Below are 23,056 nucleotides of genomic sequence, written 5' to 3' on the forward strand. Positions count from 1 at the left end.
TTTAACTCCAGATTCTGTGATTTCTGTGAAAAAAGGATCAAAGCACGTTCTTGATCACTTGTTAAATTTGTGGAATACCAAAACTTTGTCTGATGTCACTTTCAACTGCCAAGGAAAATCCATCACAGTGCCTGGTGCTGGCTCATCTCGTTAATTCACCAAAACTTCGCGAAGCCTCATTGAATTTCATCTCAAAGAACGCAAAAGCTATTTGTTCGCGCAAGGATTGGATGGAAATTACCAAGAACTATCCAGAACTTAGCTTCCAGGCCACACAGCTTATCATTGGTCTTCTATAGTTTTTTTCCACATTGATGATAAAACTTGGGGAAACAACTGAACGCATCAGAAGAATTTTTACATTTTAGAAGAATTTTTACATTTAGTGAAGTCCCAGAGTAGCTAGCTAATGATTTTTTATCAAATCATGCGTAGAGCCTAACATCGACCGACCCACCATCCATTGTATACGTTTCTTGCGTTTCTTGTGTACCACTTAGTAGCCATGCCTGCTATGATGGCCAATTTTCAAAAGATAATACACGGCACAAACCGCATTTTTTATTATTTTCCTTTTATCAATAAATTGAGCGTGGGTTTTAACATGAATAATAAGTATAAAATGTAAGTACTGTTTCACTTTGCTTATATATCAAGGACAACAACAAATAAATGCTATTTAGATCCAACCGCCAAGATGGCCAATAATGAAAATTAATGAAATTAACAATTTCTGATCGTCTTGACAAATCAACTTAGCCCCTACCTACCGCCGAATAAGTTTAAGTTTATATTTTTCGTATGAGTTTTGATGGCTTGCCTTACATCGATCGGAAATTAATTTATTTTTACATCGTTCCTAGAATTATTTTCAGATGCTTAATTATAGCTACTAGGCTATTACTATATTACCTGCAGTATTGTATCAATGAATGTTACCGATTCCTTTCCTACGAGCTATTTCGCATTTCTTCTCTTACTCGTTCAAATAATCCCATTCCCTCCAGTCATACTGCTTCGTCAAATGCACGTTAAGATCGAGACATTATTCTCGGATGGAAAGAAGTAGGGATTGCTAGAAACGAAAATCGTTGAATAGACGATCGATCATTTGAAGTAAAAAGATGCTTATCTCAGTTAGCTTTACAATATAGCTTTATGTGGTCTTTTGTGCAGTGATAAAGTCAAAATTAAACAAAGTGCGAAAGAAAAAATATAAATACACTATAGATATGTTATCTGTGTGGGATTCTTCCTTTTATCTTAAATGGTGGGCCATACTGCTTGTCCCGACAGGATTTGTTTAATAGTCACGAATTAGTCGAAGTGTTTCACTGCTCTCCACAGTTATTCCTTAACTTGCGTTACAGTGTTTTGTTTAAAAAAAAATATGTCTAATATTACTACTATTATCCCTATGACAGCATTTGTTCAATGATCCCGAATAAGTCAATTTTTTTAGTTATTGTTCGCTACAGGTATTTCTTAAGTTTCATTACCGGTACCGGTACTATAGTGTTTTACTAAAAAAATCGCCTTTAAAAGTCTGTTTAGTAAGATTTCATAAAAAGATGGCATCAGCCAACCAAATCAAAGAAGGATTACTTCATATCATATGGGATGCCACATATACGCCATCAGATCACTTCCACGGATTTCATAAAGTAGGTAAAAATACTGAAAATCCAACTCAAACACAAGTAGACGTTTCAACTCTGACAGATGTTGTTGATTCTTTTCTACTCACTTGCCAAATAACGGAAGACAAACAAATAGTTCTTGAAATTCAAATCCTATCCCGTGTTGGAAGGAAAAACACGAAACCAATTAAATTGGAAAGTAGGCCTATACTGATTCATGCAACTAAAGAACGCCTACAGCAAAAGATGACTATTAATGAGCAATTAAAATGGACAGCGACGTGGGACGCGCCGATAAATATCGGATGTAAACGTTGCATCACGCCAATTCGTTGCAATTACTGTGGGAAAGAGAACCCACTTATTTTTCATATTCTCATTGATTTAACCCCAGATTCTGTGATTTCTTCAAAAAATGGATCACAGCATGTTCTTGATCACTTACTTAATCTGTGGAATACCAAAACTTTGTCTGATGTCACTTTTAATTGCAAGGAGAATAACATCAAAGCTCACACCCTAATCCTCGCTTCCGGGAGCCCCGTGTTAGCTGCAATGTTTCAGCACAATTTCAGAGAAAACCAAGAAAAAGTGGTCAAAATCAAAGACATTAACCCCGACGTTTTCGAGGAGCTTCTTTATTATATTTACACTGGAAAATTCAACAGCGGAAGAAACGTGGATGTTGCTGAATTGTTTGTCGCAGCAGACAAATATGCGGTTGAGACATTAAAGGAAGAGTGCTCTCTTATTTTATCCCGGAATTTGACGGTAGAAAACGCGGCACAGTACCTGGTGCTGGCCCATCTCCATAGTTCATCTAAACTTCACGAAGCATCATTAGTTTTCATCTCAATGAATGCAAAATCTATTTGTTCACGCAAGGATTGGATGGAAATAACCAAGAACTATCCAGATCTTTGCTTCCAGGCCACACAGCTTATCATTGGCCTTCTATAGCATTTCCCATATTTGATTACTTGCGGAATAAGCTCGACTACTTAGGTACCAACGATTTCGTCGGCTTTTATCAAATCACAGCCCATACCATCGAATCGACCGACCCACCACCCATCGTCAAAAGTTTGATGTACCACCTACACTTAGTATCATGCCTCTGGTGGTCAACTTTCAAATGTTAATTAATACACGGTTCAAAACAACATTTTTTATTTTATTTTTTTAATCAATAAATTATACGTGTTTTTATTAATGAATACGTCAATATAATAAGTAAGTAGTACTGTTTCACTTTGCTTCTTATATGTTAAGGCCAGAATCGAAGAAATTCTACTAAGATAGCCTACCGTCAAGAAGAAATGAATGGAAATTAACAATTAATCTTGCCATCAATATAACTATCGCCTACTCTCTTATTAGTTCGAGTTAATATTTTGTGCACGCGAAACACTTCCGGTTGTATGGATCAAGAACTTCGGTTGAAAAACCTCTTCCGATTTCTATCAATCAAGTCAAAATGCTATAATGTATTAGACATGTTTTAAAAAAATTTCTACATCTCGGAATGGAAAGAACTAGAAACTTATGTAGCCTTACTGCTTAATGCTTACTGCTCTTATGTAACCCCAAAAATCTAGATCTACACGTGCGAAAGAAAAAAATACCATAGATATGTTATCTGTGTGGGATTCTTCCTTATGTTTTAAAGGGAGTTTCATACTGCTTGTCCCGACAAGATTTGTTCAATAGTTACGAATAAATCGAAGTGTTTCACTGCTCTCCTTAGTTATTCCTTAACTTGTGTATCAATGTTTTGTAGAAAAAAAGTTTATAATGTTTCGTAAAGAGATAGTATTTTCAGCCAAGAAAATTAAAGAAGGGTTAATTCATATTTCATGGGATGTCCCACCTACCAATACCAACCAACAGATAGGATTCGCCGGATTCGATTTTGGCAAACCAATGGGTCAAACTTCTAGAAATCCTACTCAAATACAGGTAGACGTTTCAAAACTGACAGATGTCGTCGATTCTTTTATACTCACTTGCAAAATGGATGGAATACAAATAATCCTTGAAATAGAACCCCTTAAAACAAAAATTGAAGGAAACCAGACAAAACAATTTGAATGTGAAACCATACTAATCCATGCGAGCAAAGATCACTTGCAACAAAAGATGATTTTGAACAAATCGAAATGGACAGCGACGTGGAACGTAATACAAAGTTCCGGATTTCAACAGGTCACCACGCAAAATCGTTGCAATTCCTGCGGAAGAGAAAGCCCACTTTGTTTTGATATTCATATCGATTTAACCCCGGATTCTTTGGTTTCTAAAAAAAAGGGATCACATCATGTCCTTGATCACTTGTTAAATCTGTGGAATACCAAAACTTTGTCTGATGTCACTTTTAAATGCAAGAATAATAACATCAAAGCTCACACCCTAATCCTCGCTTCCGGAAGTCCCGTATTGGCAGCAATGTTTCAGCACAATTTTAGAGAAAACCAAGAAAAAGTGGTTGAAATCAAAGATATTAACCCCGAGGTTTTCGAAGAGCTTCTTTGTTACATTTACACTGGAAATTTCAACAGCGGAAGAAACGTGGATGTTGCTGAATTGCTAGTTGCAGCAGACAAATATGCCGTCGAGACATTGATAGAAGAGTGCGCTCTTATTTTATCCCGGAAGTTGACGGTAGAAAATGCAGCACAGTACCTGGTGTTGGCCCATCTCCATAATTCACCTGAACTTCGCGAAGCCTCATTAGATTTCATCTCAAATAACGCAAAAGCTATTTGTTCACGCAAGGATTGGATGGAAATTATCAAGAACTATCCAGAACTTTGCTTCCAAGCTACGCAGCTTATTCTTGGTCTATAACATCTTTCACATTAATAACTAACGGGATCAACTGAACACATCCGAATTTTTTTTTAAATATTTTGGTAAATTAGATGGAGCATGTAGCAGCAAAGTAGAACGTGCAACTACTAATACTGCAACACCAATTGCTATTTTACTGTTTCAGTGGTGATTACAATGCCATTCAAATATTATTTCTTTAATTTTTTTTAAAATTCATTTTGAAGCTATGATTTTCATGCCATAATAAAATTGTCTGCCGTAGCTATAAAATAGCACACCATTTATGTTGTTAAAAAGATGACAAAACGCAAAAGGCTTGCGTGTTGAGGTCTTGCTGTAGATGATAGCGGATGATAGTGTAGCAATAATGTTGATAACACGATATTAATAGCTGTTCTTGTAGCTGTTATCTATGGGGTGCCGTTCTCGGGATTAAACAATAAATATGAAAGGAAACATAACCACTAACAGTTAACCATTTGTTAACCTATAATCTAACGCCAATCTAACATCTTATAATAATAATTAAAATTTAAAAAACAGTAAATGATAAGAAATTAAATTAACAAAATATTTATCTGTCCATCAAACAATTAAGGTAAAATGAAACATCGGATGTAAGATTTAACAACAATCTAACTTATATATTAAATCTAATGTAATATTTAATGTTGCATTAAACATTTAATCTGGATTAAACATCGGTTATTAGCTGTAACAACAATATAACCTATGGCACGTTTTTAGTGCCATATGTAGCACCTCAACCCAGCACCTCAACCCTCAACCTCAACCCTCAATCTCAACCCGGCACCTAGCTATTTTCCAGCGCTATTTTTTCAAGCTATTTTGTCAAGCTATGCTGACATCTAGCGGAGGGAGGATTAAGCGACCCCATCGAGTGTATAGAGCGGCGTTTGGATATATATCCCTTACTAATAAAGCGCAAATAATATGGATGTATACTGTATGGTACGCCGTTTGTTATGGCATCCACCACAACCGGACGTGGCCCACGATTACGATTGCGAAGACGGATCGAAACGTAGGGTCTGAATGCAACGGCAAATTCTACGCCAGGTCACCGACGGAAATCGCCTGCCAAAACGCCGTATGCGTAAACAAATCACATCACTGAGCCAAAAAAAAAACAATTGAGGCGAATGGTTGAACGAGTAGCGCGCGCCGTCCGCTATTTTATCGCTTAGTGCCGCCCGTCCACTGTAACAGGCGGGTATCTACGCGAAAATAATAAGGTTAAATACTGTATTTCGCACTAAAAGCTCTAATAAGAGCGCAGGGCACTTTTGATTAAATTTCGCGCAATAGGATCAATTTAGCGCAATTCATTCCATCGTATAATTTACGAAAAGAACAAGCGCTAAAATAAATATTTAACGCTACATATCACGCATTGCACTAAATTTAATTAAACGGACGTGCAAAGTAAACCAACAATTGCGGTGACTAGTTGGGCGAGTAGCGCGTGCCCTTTCGTTATTTCGGCGCTTATCGCGGGTCCGTCCGTTATTTTTGCGCTGTTGATCGCCCGCCCGCTGTTTTTAGCGGCTCGCACGAAAAATAATTAAATTAAATGTTTCGCGCTAGATATAGTGCTATCTAAGCGCGCCTGGCGCTAGTGATGTATTTTGATTAACTTGCGCGCAAAGCGCTATATTTAGCGAACTTCATCGCATTATTTATAAAACGTGCAAGCACTTCGGTTATTTAACGGTTGTGACAAGAAAAACAATTGCGGCGACTTGACGAGTTGCGCGCGCCCGTCCATTATATTAGCGCTAGTCGCTATCGAGTCCGTTCTCTATCTTAGCGCTAATCGTCGCTTGTCCACTGTTTAGGCGACTCGTTGGACGAAAAATGTCAAATGGTTCGCGTTTATCTAGCGATATCGTAGCGCGTATGACGTTAGTGATCTACCTGTGATTAACTCGACTACGATGCGTTGATTTTAGGGCAATTTTTTCTATCATATGATTTACGAAACGCGCAAGCGCGAAAATAATTGTTTAGCGCTAAATAATGCGCATCACATAAAACTTGATTGAAGTAAAATTCTCGGCTGAAATAAATTGCGTTTATATTTTGCCGTTAAATTCCGGGCTGGCCGGACTGCCCTTTGTCGACGACACCCAGAATATAGAATGATGAATTTGTCGACGATTGATCTGTCCCATAACTCCCATGTGAACAGCGGCCCATCTTTGACGGCTTTTCCTATTTACGGCCACATGCCTTCTCTGCTCAATAAATAAATTAAAGGTGACCCACCTTCAACACCGGAAGCGGTTCGAGCTGGAGTAGCCCCAGTTGGCCAGCAGCGCCACCGAGGTGAAAAATTTCAAAATCTCAGGTGACTTAGCATGGTTTGCAGATATTTATTTGAGCCATATGTAACTGGGAAGCGCCTTCTTAGCTCTCAACAGCAAATGGCTGTGCATGAGCGGTAACCGCTGAGCTTTTCAAAGGTTTCGCCTGTGTGGTGCTGGCCAGTAGCCGCTGCCGGTGTTGGAGGTTGGCCATCTTTAATTTATTGGACAGGGAGGGCATACGGCTATAAGGAACGACGGGTCGCTGACGATCAACTACCCTGGGTGTCGTCGACAAGGGGCAGTCCGGCCAGCCCGGAATTAAACGGTGAAAACTAGCGCAATAATATTAAGCCAAAAAATTGCTAGATATGCGCCCGGTCAATTAAATTTAAAACGATGCGCTTATTTAATAAGGGCTAAACATTTATTTTAGGGCTTGCGCGTTTCGTAAATTACACGATGAAATGAATTGCGCTCAATTGATAGTAGCCTATCGTGCGCAACTTAATGATTAGCACCCTTCGCTCTTAGTACCATCTGATGTTTCGTTTAATGTTACGTTGATCCATAAACTATTCATTTAATGGAAACGATTTCCAATATTTTTTCGTATTTTTTTATTTAACTTAGCGGGTTAATTTCCTGATTGGTTTATTAATAACTGTTATTATTTTTGTTTGTTTTGCAATTGAATGAATTGATGGTTAGTGTAATGTTACGTGGTTGAATGACTGATCAATTTAATGCAAATTCAACCTAATGTGTGTTTAATATTAATTTATAGATGGATTGATAGAAGTTACCTTTAATGTTTCATTTAACATTAGACGTTTGTTTTGTAGTTTTGAAATCTTAGTTCATTGTTATATATCGAAATTCGGTGTTAAACTAATGTTAGATTCGTTTAATAATTGTTAGAAAGGGTGTTAGATTAGTAGTGAACGGTTGGTTAACTGTTAGTGGTAATGTTTCCTTTGATATTTATTGTTTAATCCCGAGAACGGCACCCCATAGTTATCTGAATGCCGAATTTTAAAGTCTGATAAGGAATGGATAACATCAACTGTATAGCTAACAAGTATAAAAACAACAGCAATTAAAAAAAAAACTCTGACATTGGTTTATAATTAATTAGAATGCTAAGACTTGATAACGGGCAAGCGAAATATATAATTCTATCGAATTATTTGTCATTTATAAAGAAAATATATTTCGTGATTACTTGCGACTGTAAATGCTATACAATTTTATTGTATCGGGTAAAAAAATTATCCGATTTGTCAAGAAGCTTAAATACATTGCAATTATCCGATCTGGTTTCAGTTTCAATAAAAAGGGGGGAAAGGTGCGTAAAACAAAACAAGGGTAGAGACGTCTTTCATAAAGAAGGAAAAATAATGGCGACTGTGCGATCCAAGGAGTGGTCCGATCCACCAGTGACAAAAGGAGATTTACACGAGACAGACGTATTCGGCGACGGCCTTCGTTTTTCAGTTATTCCTAATTTTGACACTGTACGTTACATTACACTTGTAAAAAGATGCCAGTAACGGTTGGAGAAGCGGCCAGCGGTCTGACGAGTATCGTTTGGAAGACAAAAGTCAAACACGTTTCGCAGTATCACACAAACGAGAAAGTCCAACTGAATCGTTTCCACCCATGCGCCGCTTACACTGTGACGTGCCATTTGTACAGCCAGACTGTCAATCCCAAGAAAAACATGTACGAAATTGAGCTGTATTTAGTATGGCACAGACAATCGACGACGTTGAGCGGAGGAGAAGTAAGCGTCAAGCCGGAAAATCATCACCGTCCATTCGCCATTTGGGGCAGCGTCGACGGAAGCGACAAGTTTAAACTGAAGGAGTTGAGAGGAGCAGGGAAGAAAGAATGGATGTCTGGATTAATCCCTTTCAAATTCTCTCGTTCTAGCAAAGAGAAGTCGTTGCCGTTGACGTGCAAGTTCTGGGTCGAGTTCGAGACATTCAGCCGGAGCCAGAAGAATGCCCTGAAACACGTCAAGGATTTGTACGTCCAGCAGAGCAATTGCGATGTCCAGTTTCGTTTCAAAGGACGGGAGCAGCTGGGCGCCCATTCTGTCATCCTGGCGGCCAGGAGTCCGGTTTTCGCGGCCATGTTTCAGCACAACATGAAAGAGGCAATCACGGGCGAAGTTGACATTGAAGACATCCAGCCCGACATTTTTGACCAACTGCTCCACTACATCTACTCCGGACGGATGTCGAAACCCATGACGGAAGCTTCTGCCCATCTTCTCTACGCGGCGGCTGACAAATATGACATTGCTGATTTGAAGAAAGATTGCGTCAAATTCCTGTTGTCTTGTGTTCGAGTGGACAACGTCCTCAATTTGATGATCTGGTCGCACAATTTTTCAATCACAAAAGCCAAGGAAGCGACTGTCGCCTTCGCAGCCAGACACGGCAAGGAAATTTGCAAACTGGAAAGTTGGGAGAGGCTGACGAAAAACTACCCGGAGCTGAGTGTGTTGGCCACTCGCCGCATGATGGAAAACATGTTCACCTTAATTGTTAAAAATTAATGTTTGTTGAAACATGATTTGTTTTTTTGTTTGAATTGCTTGTGTATCATGTTTTTGGAAGATGCTATGATTAGTTTTATACACTTGCACAGTTTTTGAGATGATAATTTGAACGATCTAGAAAATTTGCTTTTCCCTGAATGAATTCCGTCAGTTAAAACTGGAAAACTAATTAAAGTAGAATTTTAAAAAATAAGAGACAGGAAATAATCTCAAAGTTTAGAAAGGGATGAGTGCGAAACTGGCAAGGCCATTTTTCCTATTTTTCTTTGTAGTCCCAGCCTCTCGGCTAAAAAGGGTCCTTACTTAGGCTACTTAGGTTTTCTTTCTATCAGATGATTTTTTTTATATTTTACTTAAAATAAGTCAGACTTCACCAAAGACACCAAGTTTGTTCAAATCAAACAAAACAAGAAACAAAGCTAACCCATCCTCCTCTTCGAAACAATAGCAGATAAAACCAGTGGTCGGAAAACCAAGAAATATTCAAACTCAAGGAGGCTGGGGTAGAAAATGGACAAAGGAACGCCAGACAAAGGAAGCCCAGCAATTACGAATCTAATACTAGTCAAGACGATACAATCGAAACAAGTGGTCGCATCCAACATCCGTGCAGTTTTCTGCGTGTCAGCCGAGTTGAAAATGCCGTTTAAGGTCGAACAGTTGGACAACAACATGTCGCAAGTCGAGTGGACAGTCACGATCAAACCACCCGCCAAGAAAGTGGATGACGAGACTTCGATAGAAGAAACACTCCAGTTATTCCTTTACAATTCTTTCGAGTTATGCAAAGTTACGTGCTACTTGTCCATCGAACAATCGAAACTAGGCGAATGCACAGCTTCTTTGCGAATGGAATGGCATGGGAATCCGACTTCGAATGGATTAGAAGGTTCTTCTGGTGGATATCGTTACCTGCCTTGCAACATTTCCGTCAGCGTCGACGGAAGCCAACGCAATCCCTTGAAGCCCGTATGGGTCTCGGAGAAAAGTTCCTGGAAATCGGACGCACTGGTCATCAGCAGCAACGAAAATGGCGAACTCAACAGCTCGCGAAAATTGCCAGTGAATTTGATCTTCCAAGTCAAGTACGAGCCTAGTTTTTGTCGAGGAGAGAAGAAGGCCTTGAAGCTGCTGACAGATTTGTTTGTTCATCAAGTTGATTGCGATGTCCAGTTTCAATTCGAAGGTGATCGTCGCATTGGCGGACACTCGAAAATCTTGTCGGCCAGGAGTCAAATCTTTGCTGCTCTATTCCAGAAGAACACAGATAATGCTGATCCAATTGTAATTGAAGACATAGCTCCAGAAATTTTCCTAAGCCTTCTCAACTACATCTACTGTGGCCGGATTTCAATGCCTCTGACAGATGAAACGGCTCAGAAATTGTACGTGGCTGCTAGCAAATTTGAGATTGAAGACTTGAAGGAAGATTGCATCGATTATTTGTTGTCTTCCTTGACACACGACAACGTCAACAACCTCATCACCTGGTCAAGGCAGCATTCGGTCGAGAAGTTGGAGAACGCGGCTCACGCCTTTAACGAGAAAGAACTGGTGGCGTCGAAAAAGGGTGATACCGCTGCTGCAACCCAAAAAGTAATCAAAAATGCCCCAATTAAGAAATCTAGCGTAGCGCCGAAATCTCATCCACCCTACTTGGTCATGGTCGTAGAAGCCATCAAGATTCTGAAGCAAAATAGCAAAGGTTCGTCTCGCCAGGCCATTCTAAATTACATTGTTTCATCCTTCAAACTCGGTGATGATTCGAAAATGGCCAATGTTCACTTGAAACAAGCACTCAAGAAAGGCGTCGCTCAACGCGTACTGTTTAACACTAAAGTAAGTATATCTGTTTCGCTATTTTTCTGTTGCGTTATTTGAATGAGAAATTCTCTCCTTTAGTTTGTTAACACTTGGCTTAAATTTTGGTTTTTAATTTGTAGGGAGCCCATGGAGCTGCAGGATCTTTTCGTTTGTTCAATCCACAAAAAGATGAAATAGATATTGTTGCTAAGAACAATGTACCGCCCGAACAATTCGACCCTGCAACTGCGAAGAAAGTCAAATTGGCCGCCTCAACTTCTTCTGCTAAGAAGTCGTCTGTCGTGAACGTGAAAAATCCTGCACCTAAGAAGCAAAGGGCCTGCAAAGTCCTCGTCCCAGCCGAATGGTTTCCGTGAAATTTGATCCTACTGAATATCCATTGTATCCAATCATGTCAAATCCACCCGTCAACGAAGAAGTACAAGCTGAGCTGTCTAATCCACCCTTCAAAGAAGAAGTAAAAGCAGAGATGTCCCTTCCTGCAAACTAGTAAAGCTAATAACTTAAGAAGTTTTTTGATTTTTGTTTAAATTGATTAATTGTTCCCTCAAAGGATTCATAAGGATTTCATATTGTTAATTTCTTTTTTAATGAATTCAGTTTTGTTCTTCTGGATTATACCATTGAGTTGTTAATCTTGCCTTTTTCATTATTTTAATCGAGTAAAGATGGAAAAAATGGTATGAATGAGAATTTGCGATTTGCGAGACTTGTAGCTTTAGCCTTTTTTTACTTAGGCATGTTTAGGCATGTTTAGGCATGTTTTCAAATTAAGCGCCGAACATTTGGGCCACTAACTACCTAGAGAACCTAGCGGCAGTGGTGCGAGTTAGAAACAAAAGTTGGCCACTTCTGTAGCATTTGGCTAGAGTTTCTCCTATGGGGTAGCTAGCCTGTAGGGTTCTAAGGTTATAAACTCTATTGACGGCCTTGTAAGTTTAGTTAAGGCCATGTGTTTTCTCTGCACGTCAGGCCTTACATTTTACGAGGCCAGTCCATTTTTGCGGCAAATGTCACAGGTTTCTTGATTATTGATGTTTCAATCAATGTTCGATAAACAGGTAAACAGGTTTCCGTGCGTCTTTTCCGGTTTTGTAGATAGTCAAACTGCGTAGTCGGATTCTCTTCATCACTCTTCTTTAGGCAGTGCTTACACATAGTCCAATATGAATGTATTATGGTTTCGACGAGGATTGAGGATTCACGACAATCCTGCACTTCTGTCTGCATTGGAAAATTCCAAGGATTTCATAGCACTGTTTGTATTTGACACAACATTTCAAGGTATTCTTTTGATACAAATTTGTTTTATTCAAACATTAGCTAAATATAAATTTACATATAGATCCTGGATACAAGCCGTACCATATGAATGGATTCTTGCTGGAATGCTTGCAAGATTTAAATGAAAGTCTTAAAAGTGTTGGGACCAAGCTACATGTTTTTCAAGGATGCCCGCTGGAAGTTTTTCGTCACCTGCACAATATTAAGCCCATTAACAAACTTTGCTTCATCCAGGATTGTGAGCCTATCTTTCATGAAAGAGACATTGCTGCAAAAAGTGAGATCTGATTTAGAAATGTTTACATTTTCACAAATATCTAAATTGTTTGTGTTCTTTTCAGATTTTTGCTCGGAATTAGATATTGAAGTTTATGAACATGTTGCTCATACTCTGTGGGATCCTATGGATATTATAGCATCTAATGGTGGAACTCCACCTCTTACTTATGAAATGTTTGTGGTAATGTTTCACATAAATCAAGCAACTAGTACAATTTCTTAGTCGTCTTACCATGTTTTTATTTTTCAGCATGTTGCAATGTCAGTTGGAGATCCACCTAAACCAGTAGCTGATCCTGAATGGAAAGGTGTCAAATTTCTCACCCTAGAACCATTTGAATCCAACAGGTTTACTGTGAGTTTTCAGAAAAATGTAAAAACTGGATGTCTATGTATTTATCTAAATCTATAAATTATGACATGCACAGCTGTTTGGCGGAGTACCCACTCTAAGTCAAATTGGGGTACCAGAAAATCCGGTTGGTTGTCGTGGACGAAGAATTTTTGGTGGAGAAACTAACGCACTAAAACACTTCGCCATCAGATTGCAGGCCGAAGAAACCGCTTTCCGGAGTGGCTTCTATCAGCCAAACCAAGCTCGACCTGATTTGCTTGGTCCACCATTATCGTTGAGCGCAGCTATCTCAGTGGGAGCCATCTCAGTCCGGCTGTAAATTTAATTTTGTTTCATTTTTTTTAAATAGTTCTCCATTTATTTTCAATAATCATCCCTTTTAAAAATTGTCAGATTCTATTGGAAAATCCACGAAATTTTTGATAAAGTAAATCGAGGTAACCCTCCTGCTTGGCTGGGCATTACAGGCCAGATTATTTGGCGCGATTACTTTTATGCCATGAGCCGGATGAATCCCAAGTTCGACAAGGAAGTAGATAACCCCATCTGTTTACAAATTCCTTGGGTAGAAAACGAAGAGTTTTTTGAAAAATGGAAAAATGGTCAAACCGGATATCCATTCATTGATGCTGGGATGAGGCAACTTAATCAAGAAGGTAAATGCTTTCATTTATGTGCACAAGTAGAATTTTTTTTCGAAATCCCGCTACTTTTTGTTTCAGGGTGGATGCACCATTCCGTTCGCAATGCCGTAGCTATGTTTCTAACTCGTGGAGATTTGTGGCTTAATTGGGACATTGGCGCAGAGTATATGGCAAATCAACTGGTAGATTCCGACTGGTCAGTTAACTCTGGAAACTGGATGTGGGTGTCAAGCTCAGCTTTTGAGCGCTTACTCGATTGCTCTGTCTGTATCAATTCGGTATTATATGGCAAGCGACTGGAGCCGTCAGGAGACTACATTCGTCGATACGTTCCGGAGTTAGCCAACTTTGAATTCGAGTATATTCACGAGCCATGGAAGGCTCCCATTAATATTCAGCGTACTGCCAATTGTATAATAGGTTTGTGTAGCGTATACTGTTATAAAAAGTTGTATTGTAGATTAGGTTTTTTATCCGATACTCTCTTTCCCCTTACAGGCCAAGATTACCCTGCTCGAATTGTGGTTCACGAAGAGGTGTTACCTCGAAATCTGGAATGGATGAAGGAATTTCGTCAAAAATTTAAAGAAACTCCTGCTCACTGCCAGCCTTCGTCCAATAGCGAAGTATATAAATTTTTCTGTCTGCCAGATGACAGTCTCCCTTTCTGAACAAATATCCATATCTCAAATTCTGGACTCTATCTTTTGAATTGACAATTATTTCGAAAGATTTAATCGGGAGGAGCTTATTTAGACAATTCGATCAAATAAATGTATTGGTGTAATTCGTCAAATGGCCATAGGACATATTTTCATGCGTAAAGTCGTCCAAATTAAGAATCTATTTATTTGATACTTATTGTTGTGTTGTAATTTGTTATATGTGGTTGTAATACACACGGACATAGGTGTTTTAAAAATCTTGTGTACTGACTGATAATTTGGAACAGTTTAATTTTTTGTCACTTTTTGGCGTTCCATATCAGACTGGCTGTTCTTGTAAAGACTAGCAATATAGTATCTTCTGCGTCGGCGTCACTAACGTCATCGTCCGTTCCCGGTCGCTTCGTTAAGATCATGCGGTCAGCCCCGCCCAGTTTTGAAAGAATGGAATTTACTCTAGCTATTGATACGCAAACAGATGTATAGATATGTATTTTATTACTGGTATAGTAGTTGACCACGAATCGCCACGAAAGCTGCGCGAGAAGAGTAGCCATTGCCAATGATCGTGAACGGTTTGTTCTGTTATTCAATAAAAGGAGAATACCTAACGACATCAGCAGTTTTTGAACTAATATCTGCAATCCTATTCCTATTAGGTAGGAAACTAAGAAATAAAAAAGAGAAAACTCAAAACTGATAGAGTCGAGTTTACGTACATACAAAAAAATCTACAATGTTTCCAGCGTAAACACAAAACCGAATAAAACAAAAACGACAAGTTTAACCAAGAAATATTTGTATTATTCAAATCAGAAATCAGGTTTTTAGCAGATTATGCGGTAGTTACAGATTGTATGTCTCCCTGGCGTTCATCAAAGAGCGTACCCATGAGGGGACTAAATCTATCGAGCAGAAGTTATAAAAAGATCGAAAGAAAGATCTGATCCAAGGAAATGAAGTCGGTGGGATGTAATTCTCGCGTCGTAAGAGGGTCCGGGCTTTGAGACAACGCATTCTCTGCTTGTGACGCATCTCGTTGTATCGTGCGCATATCATAGACGGGATCCATGCCAATTTGATTTGCGAAAAGATGTAAAATAAACGCATCAGCAGAGCTAAAATGAAAATTTCGTAAGTATAATCGATAGGCGGTGCTCGACGGGCGCAAGCCATCATTCGTCCCAGTCCGGCTGCTTGCTGAAGACTATCCAATTGTTCTAGGAGGATTTGCCCAATGTAGTGCATGCCTTTAGCTTCTGATAAAGGCTGCCGAACTATATCGAAGATGTTTCCTTGATAGCGGTTGAATAGGTTGATTGAACCGAAGTACATACTATCAACAAGCTCAGTGTAGAAGAAATCCAGATATAAGATTGAGATAATTATTATCAAGTCTACGACAAAGATGAGCGCTTTGATCCCTTTAACAATTTCTCCTGGCGATGGAATCCAGGCCGGCACCATCTGAATTTTATCTGTCTCGATGCCAAGTTGTAACGGTAGGAATCGAACTTGGTTTGGAGTTTCTTCGTTGACTTGATTGTGCTCCTTTTCTTGCTCTTCTTCGGGGATGTACACGTTATCAAATTCAAGAGGACCGCGATTGTAGCAAAGGATGTAACCAAATGGCCAGATTATCAAAATGATTAGGCCCATGTACTTGAGAACGTATGTCGTAACAAAGTCGTAAACTAGATCTATCAAATTGGAGCCGGTGTTCATGGCTGCCTTAAACGGTGCCCAGGCGTTGACAAGTTCATCCTCGACGTAGTTTGTCGATTTCATCTCAAAAAGGATACCAACGCGCATTCGAATTGCGTTAGAAATCCAGTTGGCGATACGACCTCTAATTCCCAGCAATGATTCGGTGATTCTGTCCTCAGAAAATATCCCGCATGGGGCATGGCTCATCGTTTTCAATGACTCGCAATTGGAGTTGCCCTGGGCTATGCAATCGGGATAGGCCCCTTTTAAGATGTCTGTGCAGGTTGAGCCCTTTTTCTCGAGCCAGCGAAATCCATTTTCGATACTGTCACGGAAAACGTCCTGGGCTTTTCTGGCTCGGTCGAAGCTATCGGCCACTTCTTTTATTCCGCGGTTCATGTCGTCAACGTTGGATTCGCCGAACATGGATCGTCGAATCAGCTGCATGCTGTAAACAGTTTCTTCTTTCAGGCATTCTGCAACTTCCAGTGGGACGATCGTTACCTTCTGAATGTGACTTAACGCGCGCATTGTCTCGATGTACAGCAGCACAGTCATTTGCAGGTTAAATACGTGACCTCCCGTCATGGTAGCAATCAACGAGACGTAAACACGCATTGGCACTGGAAGAAAGGGCCAAATCATTCCGGCTACTCCTGCTGCACCGGCGCCAACTGCCACATAGCACAGGCCGATCGTTCCATTGTTCATGTAAGTTGGACAAATCTGGTCTGCTCGGCTGACGAAAACAAATGCGCCCACGGTAACGCCGAAGAATGTGCAAACTAGTATTGCATAAAGCATATTGACTTTAGTAAAGCAAAACATGTTGAAAATTCTGTAATTCTTTTGTGGTTAAATTACAACTGATGAACCTTCTTAATATAGCTCTTACTTATAACCTGTCTACTTCACAAACACTATCCGCAAGCGATAAATTCCAACTTAAAACCTTTCATTCATGCTTGATTTAATCATTATTTTTAATGATTCTTTGGGGAAATGATTTAAATATAAATTACCCACATTGTTCAGGTAATTTAAGAAAAGTATGAAACATATTAATTTTTAGATTGTAAAATTTAAAAAAAAATTGCTTCTTTTTCGGCCGCTCCCCAGTCACCATTCACCAGCGCACAGATAAAGATTAAAGACCACCAGGTGTCACTATCTATGCTGCTGGAATCGATCAACAAACTTAGCAGACGACAAAAGTATAAGTACGTCTTGACGTTCATTACGTGGAACGTCGTTCGTTATTACTAATCACATTCATCCTCTCCCAAATCGTTGTGTTGATTAAAATAGTAAAACATAAAATCAACATATTCGAAAAGTTGACATTTTCGAAAAGATCAACGTCCTTTTTTTCATGGTAAGAAATGATGGTATCTTACATTTCATATGTTCTGCTGGGCTGAAAATGTAAAAATTTATCCCCATTTAGGAAAAGGAATCGCGTAAAGCAGTGTGGTCTAGGTATCAACAACCAAAACGCACTTGGATTTACCGACATCCTTACTTGTTTCAATTTCTGGGAATTACCATTGGTTTATCAATTTTCTTTAGTAAACCTATTTACGATAACATAGGTATGTGGTATATATAGTGTATCCTTATACCTTATACTTATATCTTATACCTTATACCTACATAGTTTATACTTCATACGGTGCTTTAGAAGAACCTAAAAAGTGAAAGTAAGTTACATTTCATAAAATGCTTCAATTCAAATATTATGTCACTAATTAACTCAGGCTCATTATGGATTCTGTAAGGAAGGCTCAAACAAGGCTGAAAGTCTTCCCTCAGCTTTTGGCGGATTGTGGTGGCCCAGCCATCTCTTACGCCAAATGTGTAGTAGTCCAAGAAAATTTGAAACAAAATGCATGCCTTCAAGAGTTCAATGAACTGAGAAAATGCATTCACAAAGCAGCCAGAAAAATTGGAACCCGCGTCTAGAAATCCGTAGTCAAGCTGCTGTAGAAAAGTGTGATAGTGAGAAAATGAAATATAAAGCTTGTGCCGCCGGTTTAGCCATCCGTCTCTTCCTCATCTTGTGGGGACACTTTCAAGACAATTACCTGATGGTTCAGTATACAGACGTGGACTATATAGTTTTCACCGATGCATCCAGATATGTCACCCAAGGACAATCTCCTTACCTTCGACCCACCTACCGTTATACACCACTACTGGCTTGGATCCTCACTCCCAATATTTTCCTGAACGCGAATTTTGGTAAAATTTTGTTTTCACTTGTCGATTTGGTGAACGGTCTCATCATCTACGGAAATGTGCAGTCGCGTTTCAATCCATCAGTAGCGTTTAAAAGTCTCTGTCTTTGGTTATTTAATCCCATCACTCTTGTAGTTTCTACTAGGGGAAATGCCGAGTCGCTCATCATTCTCTCTGTACTTCTTACTCTTTACTTTCACCACCGACTATCTTACTTTGCCAGTGGTATTTCACTTGGCCTAGCAGTACATTTGAAACTCTATCCCATCATCTACTCGGTGGTTTTCTATACCAGCATTTCCCCTTCGGCTACGTTATTCCAAAGTCTGAAACCCAATCTTGGCCGAGTCAAATTGGTGTGTGGCTTTTGTCTCTCTCTCGTCACGGCCAGTTCCGTCAGCTATTATTTTTACGGCTGGCCGTTTCTTCACGAAACCTATCTGTACCACTTGACAAGACAAGACGTCCGACACAATTTCTCGCCTTATTTTTACCTGCTCTACCTGCACAGTGAGCTGGACACGGCTCCCTTGGTCTCGCTGGCTTCTTTCCTACCCCAATTGCTCATCGTGCTCATCCTGTCGTGGCGCTACCGTTCCAGAGCCGACCTAAGTTTAGCCCTCTTCGTTCTCACCTTTGGCTTCGTCACCTTTAACAAAGTGGTCACGTCACAGTACTTTCTTTGGTATTTGAGTCTTCTCCCTCTATGCATCCCTGAGCTCCACTTTAGCAACACCAAACGGGCGGCCATGGGATTGGCATGGCTGATATCTCAGGGACTATGGCTTCTGTGCGCGTACAGACTCGAGTTTCTCGGTCACAACGTCATGCTACACGTTTGGGTGGCGAGCCTCCTCTTCTTTGCTGTCAACGTCTATATTTTGACCCAAGTCCTCCAAGTAAAGAATAATCGGCGGGACAAGCCAAAAGTGTTGTAACAATGCATTCGTTATTAGTCGTGTGTAAAAGTCTAAAAGAATACATTTTTGTTTCTTACTTTCAAATATCTAACACGCCGACTTTTTATATTCTGATGTAAAAGATAAGTTAATCTATATTATCGATAGGCAATAAGAGTTGAGTTAAATTCAAAACGTAATAAAAAGAAGTATATTGTTTCTTAAGAGCAAGCAAAAAGGCAATTCGTTTGTGTCATTAGAAACTTGCAAATGGAATCGAGTCAAACGTGGACGGCGAAAAAATTTGTCTGAAAGAAAACCTGAAATCTAATTAAAATTGTCCGTTGTTGGAATGAACGAAGAGGAAAAAGTCCTGTAGCTAGTCTAACATAAAAGACTAAAAATCTGCTTTCGCATTTCTACTTCATAATCGATTCGTGGAGATACTGCATTTCCTGTAGATCGGAGATCTTCTCCTGATCGCGGATGTAAGCGTAGTTGGACGCCAGACACATCAAGTAATGGACCAAGGCTAGAGAAACTACGAACGACGCGACAGTTGACAAGATAAACGATACTTCGGCAACTTCGACGTAATCCTTGCAAAAGAGTTTTAACTCTTCCGGACCGCAAACTTGTAAATCGTCGATGGTTGTCCCGTTCGGGAATAGCCAATCTATGCAATTAAAACAAGGTCACACAAATTAGTTTAGCTTACAAGATATTTAATTTCATCTTATTCTACGTACCGAATTGGACGAAGGAGATGCAGGGACGATCATGGCGGCGTTGGTTGTCAACACAAAGTCCCCAGAACAAGGTGAAAATCAAAGTGACCATAGTCAAACACACTAAGATGCCAACCCAAACATAAAATAAAATGTAGGACATTCCAAGGAACTGTAAAGATACAAATTTTAATGTACTAAATTGCCCATTGAAGAATGATTGTTATTTAAATCTTACAATGGCACAGGACAGCCTTCCACCAACTCTTGCTTTCCAGGCCCTATAAACAGTATGGCGAGTGCTGCCGGTAGCCAAACAACCCACAACAAGCATGATGAGGGCTAAGCAAGCCATGATACCACCCAAAATAATGAGTAGTAGTCTCATGATTCCAATCCTGCAATAACAATAACAATAACATGAACAATTAAGAATGCTAACTTGTTGATTCTATAAGAAATAGTTGAGTTCGGGTAGAGTCAGAGTCACTCACCATTCCACTTGCACGTGAAACACATCCAACAGAATCAAATTAGCTAAAGTTGCTCCTCGATAAACAGTGCCACAAAACACACCAATACCAATAAAGCATAGGACAGTGGCTATAAAGGTTGCATACGGGATGCGAGTGAGGCAATCTCTACAGGAACCTATCAAATACCAATAAAACTTTAAAATCCTGGACATTTGAAAAAGCAGTTAAAAACCCAATCTTCAGACTTACCCATCTTACTCAGACTTGAGGCTTAACTCGACTGAAACAAAAGCAGCTGTAAGAACACACCCAAGCTGCACCGATGCGAGGCCGTATACCTCCTGTCAAACACGAAGAGTCTCAACAAAAGCACAAGTGCTCGTCGTGAGTCCCTCAGGGCGCAAAGGAAAAACTTTCCACTACTCTCCAGGTTTTCGGATACCTTGTCTAATTAATGGTCTGCGGTCGCGCGCGCGTGGAGCTAAAAAAAAAAGATGCGTCCGGAAGTTGAAATCAAAGTTGGGACATGGAAAGGGAAGGGATTTTATGCCCAGCCGAGTGTGGAACGCACAACAATAGAGCAGACGCTATCCGGAAAAAAATTTTAACTGAAATTTCTGCAACTTCTTTTTCTTATCGTTATCTTTACGAATTACGATTTTTGAAAATTATCTTTACGTCATTGCAAGGATTATTTTCAAAAAATTGTTGTTAAACTTTGGACTTGTTTCATAAATTTTTTTACTCGATTATAATTTAATTCGATTTGGAATTTATATCGATATATAAGCGTCTTCGCCGATACTTGATAAAAATGCCCCGAGTTCGTTCATCCTACTTTTGTTTATGGCCGGGGTTCATGAAAGAGTTATAAATATTTTATCACGCAATCATTGAATTAAATAAACCAACGGAAGTAAGAAATTTGCAAGCCAAAAAAAATTCTAGTGTGAGGCTAATATTACGAAAGCGTGAGTGAAATTAGGTACTATATTATTCGTACGTCGTTCGACCTTTAAACTACATTAAAATTATGCACAATAAATTTTAGTGTGAGTGTTACGTTGTGACGACAGTAAAAAAAAATTTACGATGCGAAAATAGAGATAGAAATAGACCATTGCAGTTGATTAAATATCCAAGGCGTCGTTTTTTATTTCCATCATTTCCTTTTTTATTTCTTATTTAGTAAAAATAAGTTATTCCAATACTGCATTAAAATATAGTAACGGAGTTTTTCTTAGGTAAACAGTGTTGATATATTCAGACACGCGATGACAATAATTAATTCATTCTTTCATTTTCGCTTTTCGTTACGTAACGATCGTTATGCCGTTATCGTTATGAGTCCACCTCCTCAACAGTACTATGAATACTGTTTCTCGCTATACTTTTGGTGTGAATCGTGATCTTATCTATCGTCGGGAAAATTACACGACCCACGCGTGTTGTTGAGTTCAATTGCCAATAAATACTATAAGAAATGTCGGTTGTTCTTTCCTCTATACACGACAGCTGCCGCGCTTCTAGATTCTAGTAATAGCCGCTCCCGGAGTGCATCGAATGAGTTTGTTGAATTCCAGAATGGTTATTATTGCGGTGGCCTCGGCTGCTATGTGCGGTCTACTGCTGATTGAAACTACTACACACACAGGCAAACTCGTGTACCGAGTGGTGGTTGCAGACCAACTTTTTCGACGACCACAAAAGTTTGGGCTCCAGCGGATGGTGGGGGCTTATAACTTATACCATTGCAATCGTCTATTTTCTTCACTCGTCCGCACACCTATTGCTCGAATTCCCTGGGCGCCGTAAATCAAATAAACAGTCATACGACCGTTACAAGTCAAACAGTTTTGATTGCAAAGTGAGTTAGTTGACTTTGAGTTCGTACACGGTCGAGTCGTCGTTGAGGGACACTAAAAACGAATTATCGGGTCTGAAAAATCTTATTACACTTGATGTCTCCGGGTCTATAAGAAAAATAGAAATCTTGCAACTCTGATTGGTTTCGATGAATGAACAAGAAATTCCGGCAAGAGCAGTACTTCCCTATAATATGTAATATTCTATTAATAGTGTGGGCGTCACTACGTGGTAAAAGCTGCAGATACTCGTCTCTATAGACCCCGGAGTTGCTTATTACTTGGACCCCAATGAACCTTGCAGTGTGGCATTCCTCTTGAGAGATGACAATAACAACTATGGATCAAATACTTGTAGTAGATATATATAGCTATAAGAATTTGTGAGAGTCTGAGTTATTTTAAATAGTGGGTCACTTTATTCTGACACCGTTGTCGAGTTAATAATAATTTCTTAGACTTAAAAAATAAATGAGAAGCAGATTGAGTGTCTGAAGGAGATGAACATCAGCAAACCAGATCGGTCTGGAACTGGTTATCGAGTGCCTGTACACAGCCATTTTTTTCCTTCTTCTCCCGATCGTGAATAGTTCCATCTCACGTGAATATACTTGGTGAGACGGGAGCAAGCGTCAGCACCAGCCGCCCATTACACTATAACGTACAAAAGATAGACGCCTGGCGACTGACGAGAAATGAAGGAACTGGCGTACGTCTTATGGTA

General features: G+C 39.5%; 7 protein-coding genes across 10 annotated transcripts; 5 read left to right on the forward strand and 2 right to left on the reverse strand.

Moving 5' to 3' along the window:
* The first annotated feature begins 1,518 nt into the window (after window positions 1–1,518).
* Window positions 1,519–4,841, forward strand: LOC124327812. The gene is made up of 2 exons (XM_046786822.1): window positions 1,519–1,580; window positions 3,459–4,841. Exons 1-2 carry the CDS (start codon window positions 1,572–1,574, stop codon window positions 4,485–4,487), a joined length of 1,038 nt encoding a protein of 345 aa, XP_046642778.1. The 5' UTR covers window positions 1,519–1,571; the 3' UTR covers window positions 4,488–4,841.
* Window positions 4,842–8,342: 3,501 nt separating this feature from the next.
* On the forward strand, window positions 8,343–9,365 carry LOC124326909 (protein maternal effect lethal 26-like). Its single transcript, XM_046785624.1, has one exon. The coding sequence runs from the start codon at window positions 8,343–8,345 to the stop codon at window positions 9,363–9,365; it is 1,023 nt and encodes a 340-aa protein (XP_046641580.1).
* Window positions 9,366–9,863: 498 nt separating this feature from the next.
* Window positions 9,864–11,827, forward strand: LOC124327654. Its single transcript, XM_046786649.1, has 2 exons — window positions 9,864–11,207; window positions 11,312–11,827. Exons 1-2 carry the CDS (start codon window positions 9,879–9,881, stop codon window positions 11,546–11,548), a joined length of 1,566 nt encoding a protein of 521 aa, XP_046642605.1. The 5' UTR covers window positions 9,864–9,878; the 3' UTR covers window positions 11,549–11,827.
* A 269-nt stretch (window positions 11,828–12,096) lies between these two features.
* Window positions 12,097–21,432, forward strand: LOC124327620 (cryptochrome-1-like). 4 transcript variants are annotated; one of them, XM_046786601.1, is made up of 9 exons: window positions 12,097–12,253; window positions 12,336–12,476; window positions 12,538–12,753; window positions 12,818–12,936; window positions 13,006–13,110; window positions 13,184–13,425; window positions 13,504–13,766; window positions 13,833–14,174; window positions 21,422–21,432. In XM_046786601.1, exons 2-9 carry the CDS (start codon window positions 12,359–12,361, stop codon window positions 21,424–21,426), a joined length of 1,410 nt encoding a protein of 469 aa, XP_046642557.1. In that variant the 5' UTR covers window positions 12,097–12,253; window positions 12,336–12,358; the 3' UTR covers window positions 21,427–21,432. The 4 variants fall into 4 exon arrangements, with proteins under 4 accessions (XP_046642557.1, XP_046642556.1, XP_046642554.1 ...); XM_046786600.1 differs by lacking the exon at window positions 21,422–21,432 and adding an exon at window positions 14,253–14,670 and having other exon boundaries at window positions 12,099–12,253; window positions 12,836–12,936; XM_046786598.1 differs by lacking the exon at window positions 21,422–21,432 and adding an exon at window positions 14,253–14,670 and having other exon boundaries at window positions 12,100–12,253.
* On the reverse strand, window positions 15,236–17,501 carry LOC124327621. Its single transcript, XM_046786602.1, has 2 exons — window positions 16,631–17,501; window positions 15,236–16,574 (listed from the first exon to the last, which is right to left on the reverse strand). The coding sequence occupies exon 2, from the start codon at window positions 16,571–16,573 to the stop codon at window positions 15,266–15,268; it is 1,308 nt and encodes a 435-aa protein (XP_046642558.1). The 5' UTR covers window position 16,574; window positions 16,631–17,501; the 3' UTR covers window positions 15,236–15,265.
* LOC124327622 (GPI mannosyltransferase 1-like) lies at window positions 17,912–19,375 on the forward strand. The gene has a single exon (XM_046786603.1). The coding sequence runs from the start codon at window positions 18,046–18,048 to the stop codon at window positions 19,300–19,302; it is 1,257 nt and encodes a 418-aa protein (XP_046642559.1). The 5' UTR covers window positions 17,912–18,045; the 3' UTR covers window positions 19,303–19,375.
* LOC124327625 (neuronal membrane glycoprotein M6-a-like) lies at window positions 19,461–21,068 on the reverse strand. The gene is made up of 5 exons (XM_046786605.1): window positions 20,717–21,068; window positions 20,486–20,642; window positions 20,230–20,389; window positions 20,013–20,163; window positions 19,461–19,939 (listed from the first exon to the last, which is right to left on the reverse strand). The coding sequence occupies exons 1-5, from the start codon at window positions 20,718–20,720 to the stop codon at window positions 19,683–19,685; spliced, it is 729 nt and encodes a 242-aa protein (XP_046642561.1). The 5' UTR covers window positions 20,721–21,068; the 3' UTR covers window positions 19,461–19,682.
* Window positions 21,433–23,056: the final 1,624 nt, after the last annotated feature.

Source organism: Daphnia pulicaria, chromosome 2 (assembly GCF_021234035.1).
Source record: "Daphnia pulicaria isolate SC F1-1A chromosome 2, SC_F0-13Bv2, whole genome shotgun sequence".
Taxonomy (NCBI): Eukaryota; Metazoa; Arthropoda; class Branchiopoda; order Diplostraca; family Daphniidae; genus Daphnia; species Daphnia pulicaria.

Bases quoted from the DNA above. Each gene is read 5' to 3' on its own strand.
- LOC124327621 (XM_046786602.1), bottom strand. From the start codon at position 16,573: ATGCAGCTGATTCGACGATCCATGTTCGGCGAATCCAACGTTGACGAC.
- LOC124327622 (XM_046786603.1), top strand. From the start codon at position 18,046: ATGCATTCACAAAGCAGCCAGAAAAATTGGAACCCGCGTCTAGAAATC.
- LOC124327654 (XM_046786649.1), top strand. From the start codon at position 9,879: ATGGACAAAGGAACGCCAGACAAAGGAAGCCCAGCAATTACGAATCTA. The intron at 11,208-11,311 runs GTAAGTATATCT...TTTAATTTGTAG, and splicing joins GCGTACTGTTTAACACTAAA to GGAGCCCATGGAGCTGCAGG.
- LOC124327625 (XM_046786605.1), bottom strand. The intron at 20,390-20,485 runs GTGAGTGACTCT...TTGTTATTGCAG, and splicing joins TTTCACGTGCAAGTGGAATG to GATTGGAATCATGAGACTAC. The intron at 20,164-20,229 runs GTAAGATTTAAA...GTATCTTTACAG, and splicing joins GAAGGCTGTCCTGTGCCATT to TTCCTTGGAATGTCCTACAT.
- LOC124326909 (XM_046785624.1), top strand. From the start codon at position 8,343: ATGCCAGTAACGGTTGGAGAAGCGGCCAGCGGTCTGACGAGTATCGTT.
- LOC124327620 (XM_046786598.1), top strand. From the start codon at position 12,359: ATGAATGTATTATGGTTTCGACGAGGATTGAGGATTCACGACAATCCT. The intron at 13,767-13,832 runs GTAAATGCTTTC...TTTTTGTTTCAG, and splicing joins GAGGCAACTTAATCAAGAAG to GGTGGATGCACCATTCCGTT. The intron at 14,175-14,252 runs GTTTGTGTAGCG...TTCCCCTTACAG, and splicing joins TACTGCCAATTGTATAATAG to GCCAAGATTACCCTGCTCGA.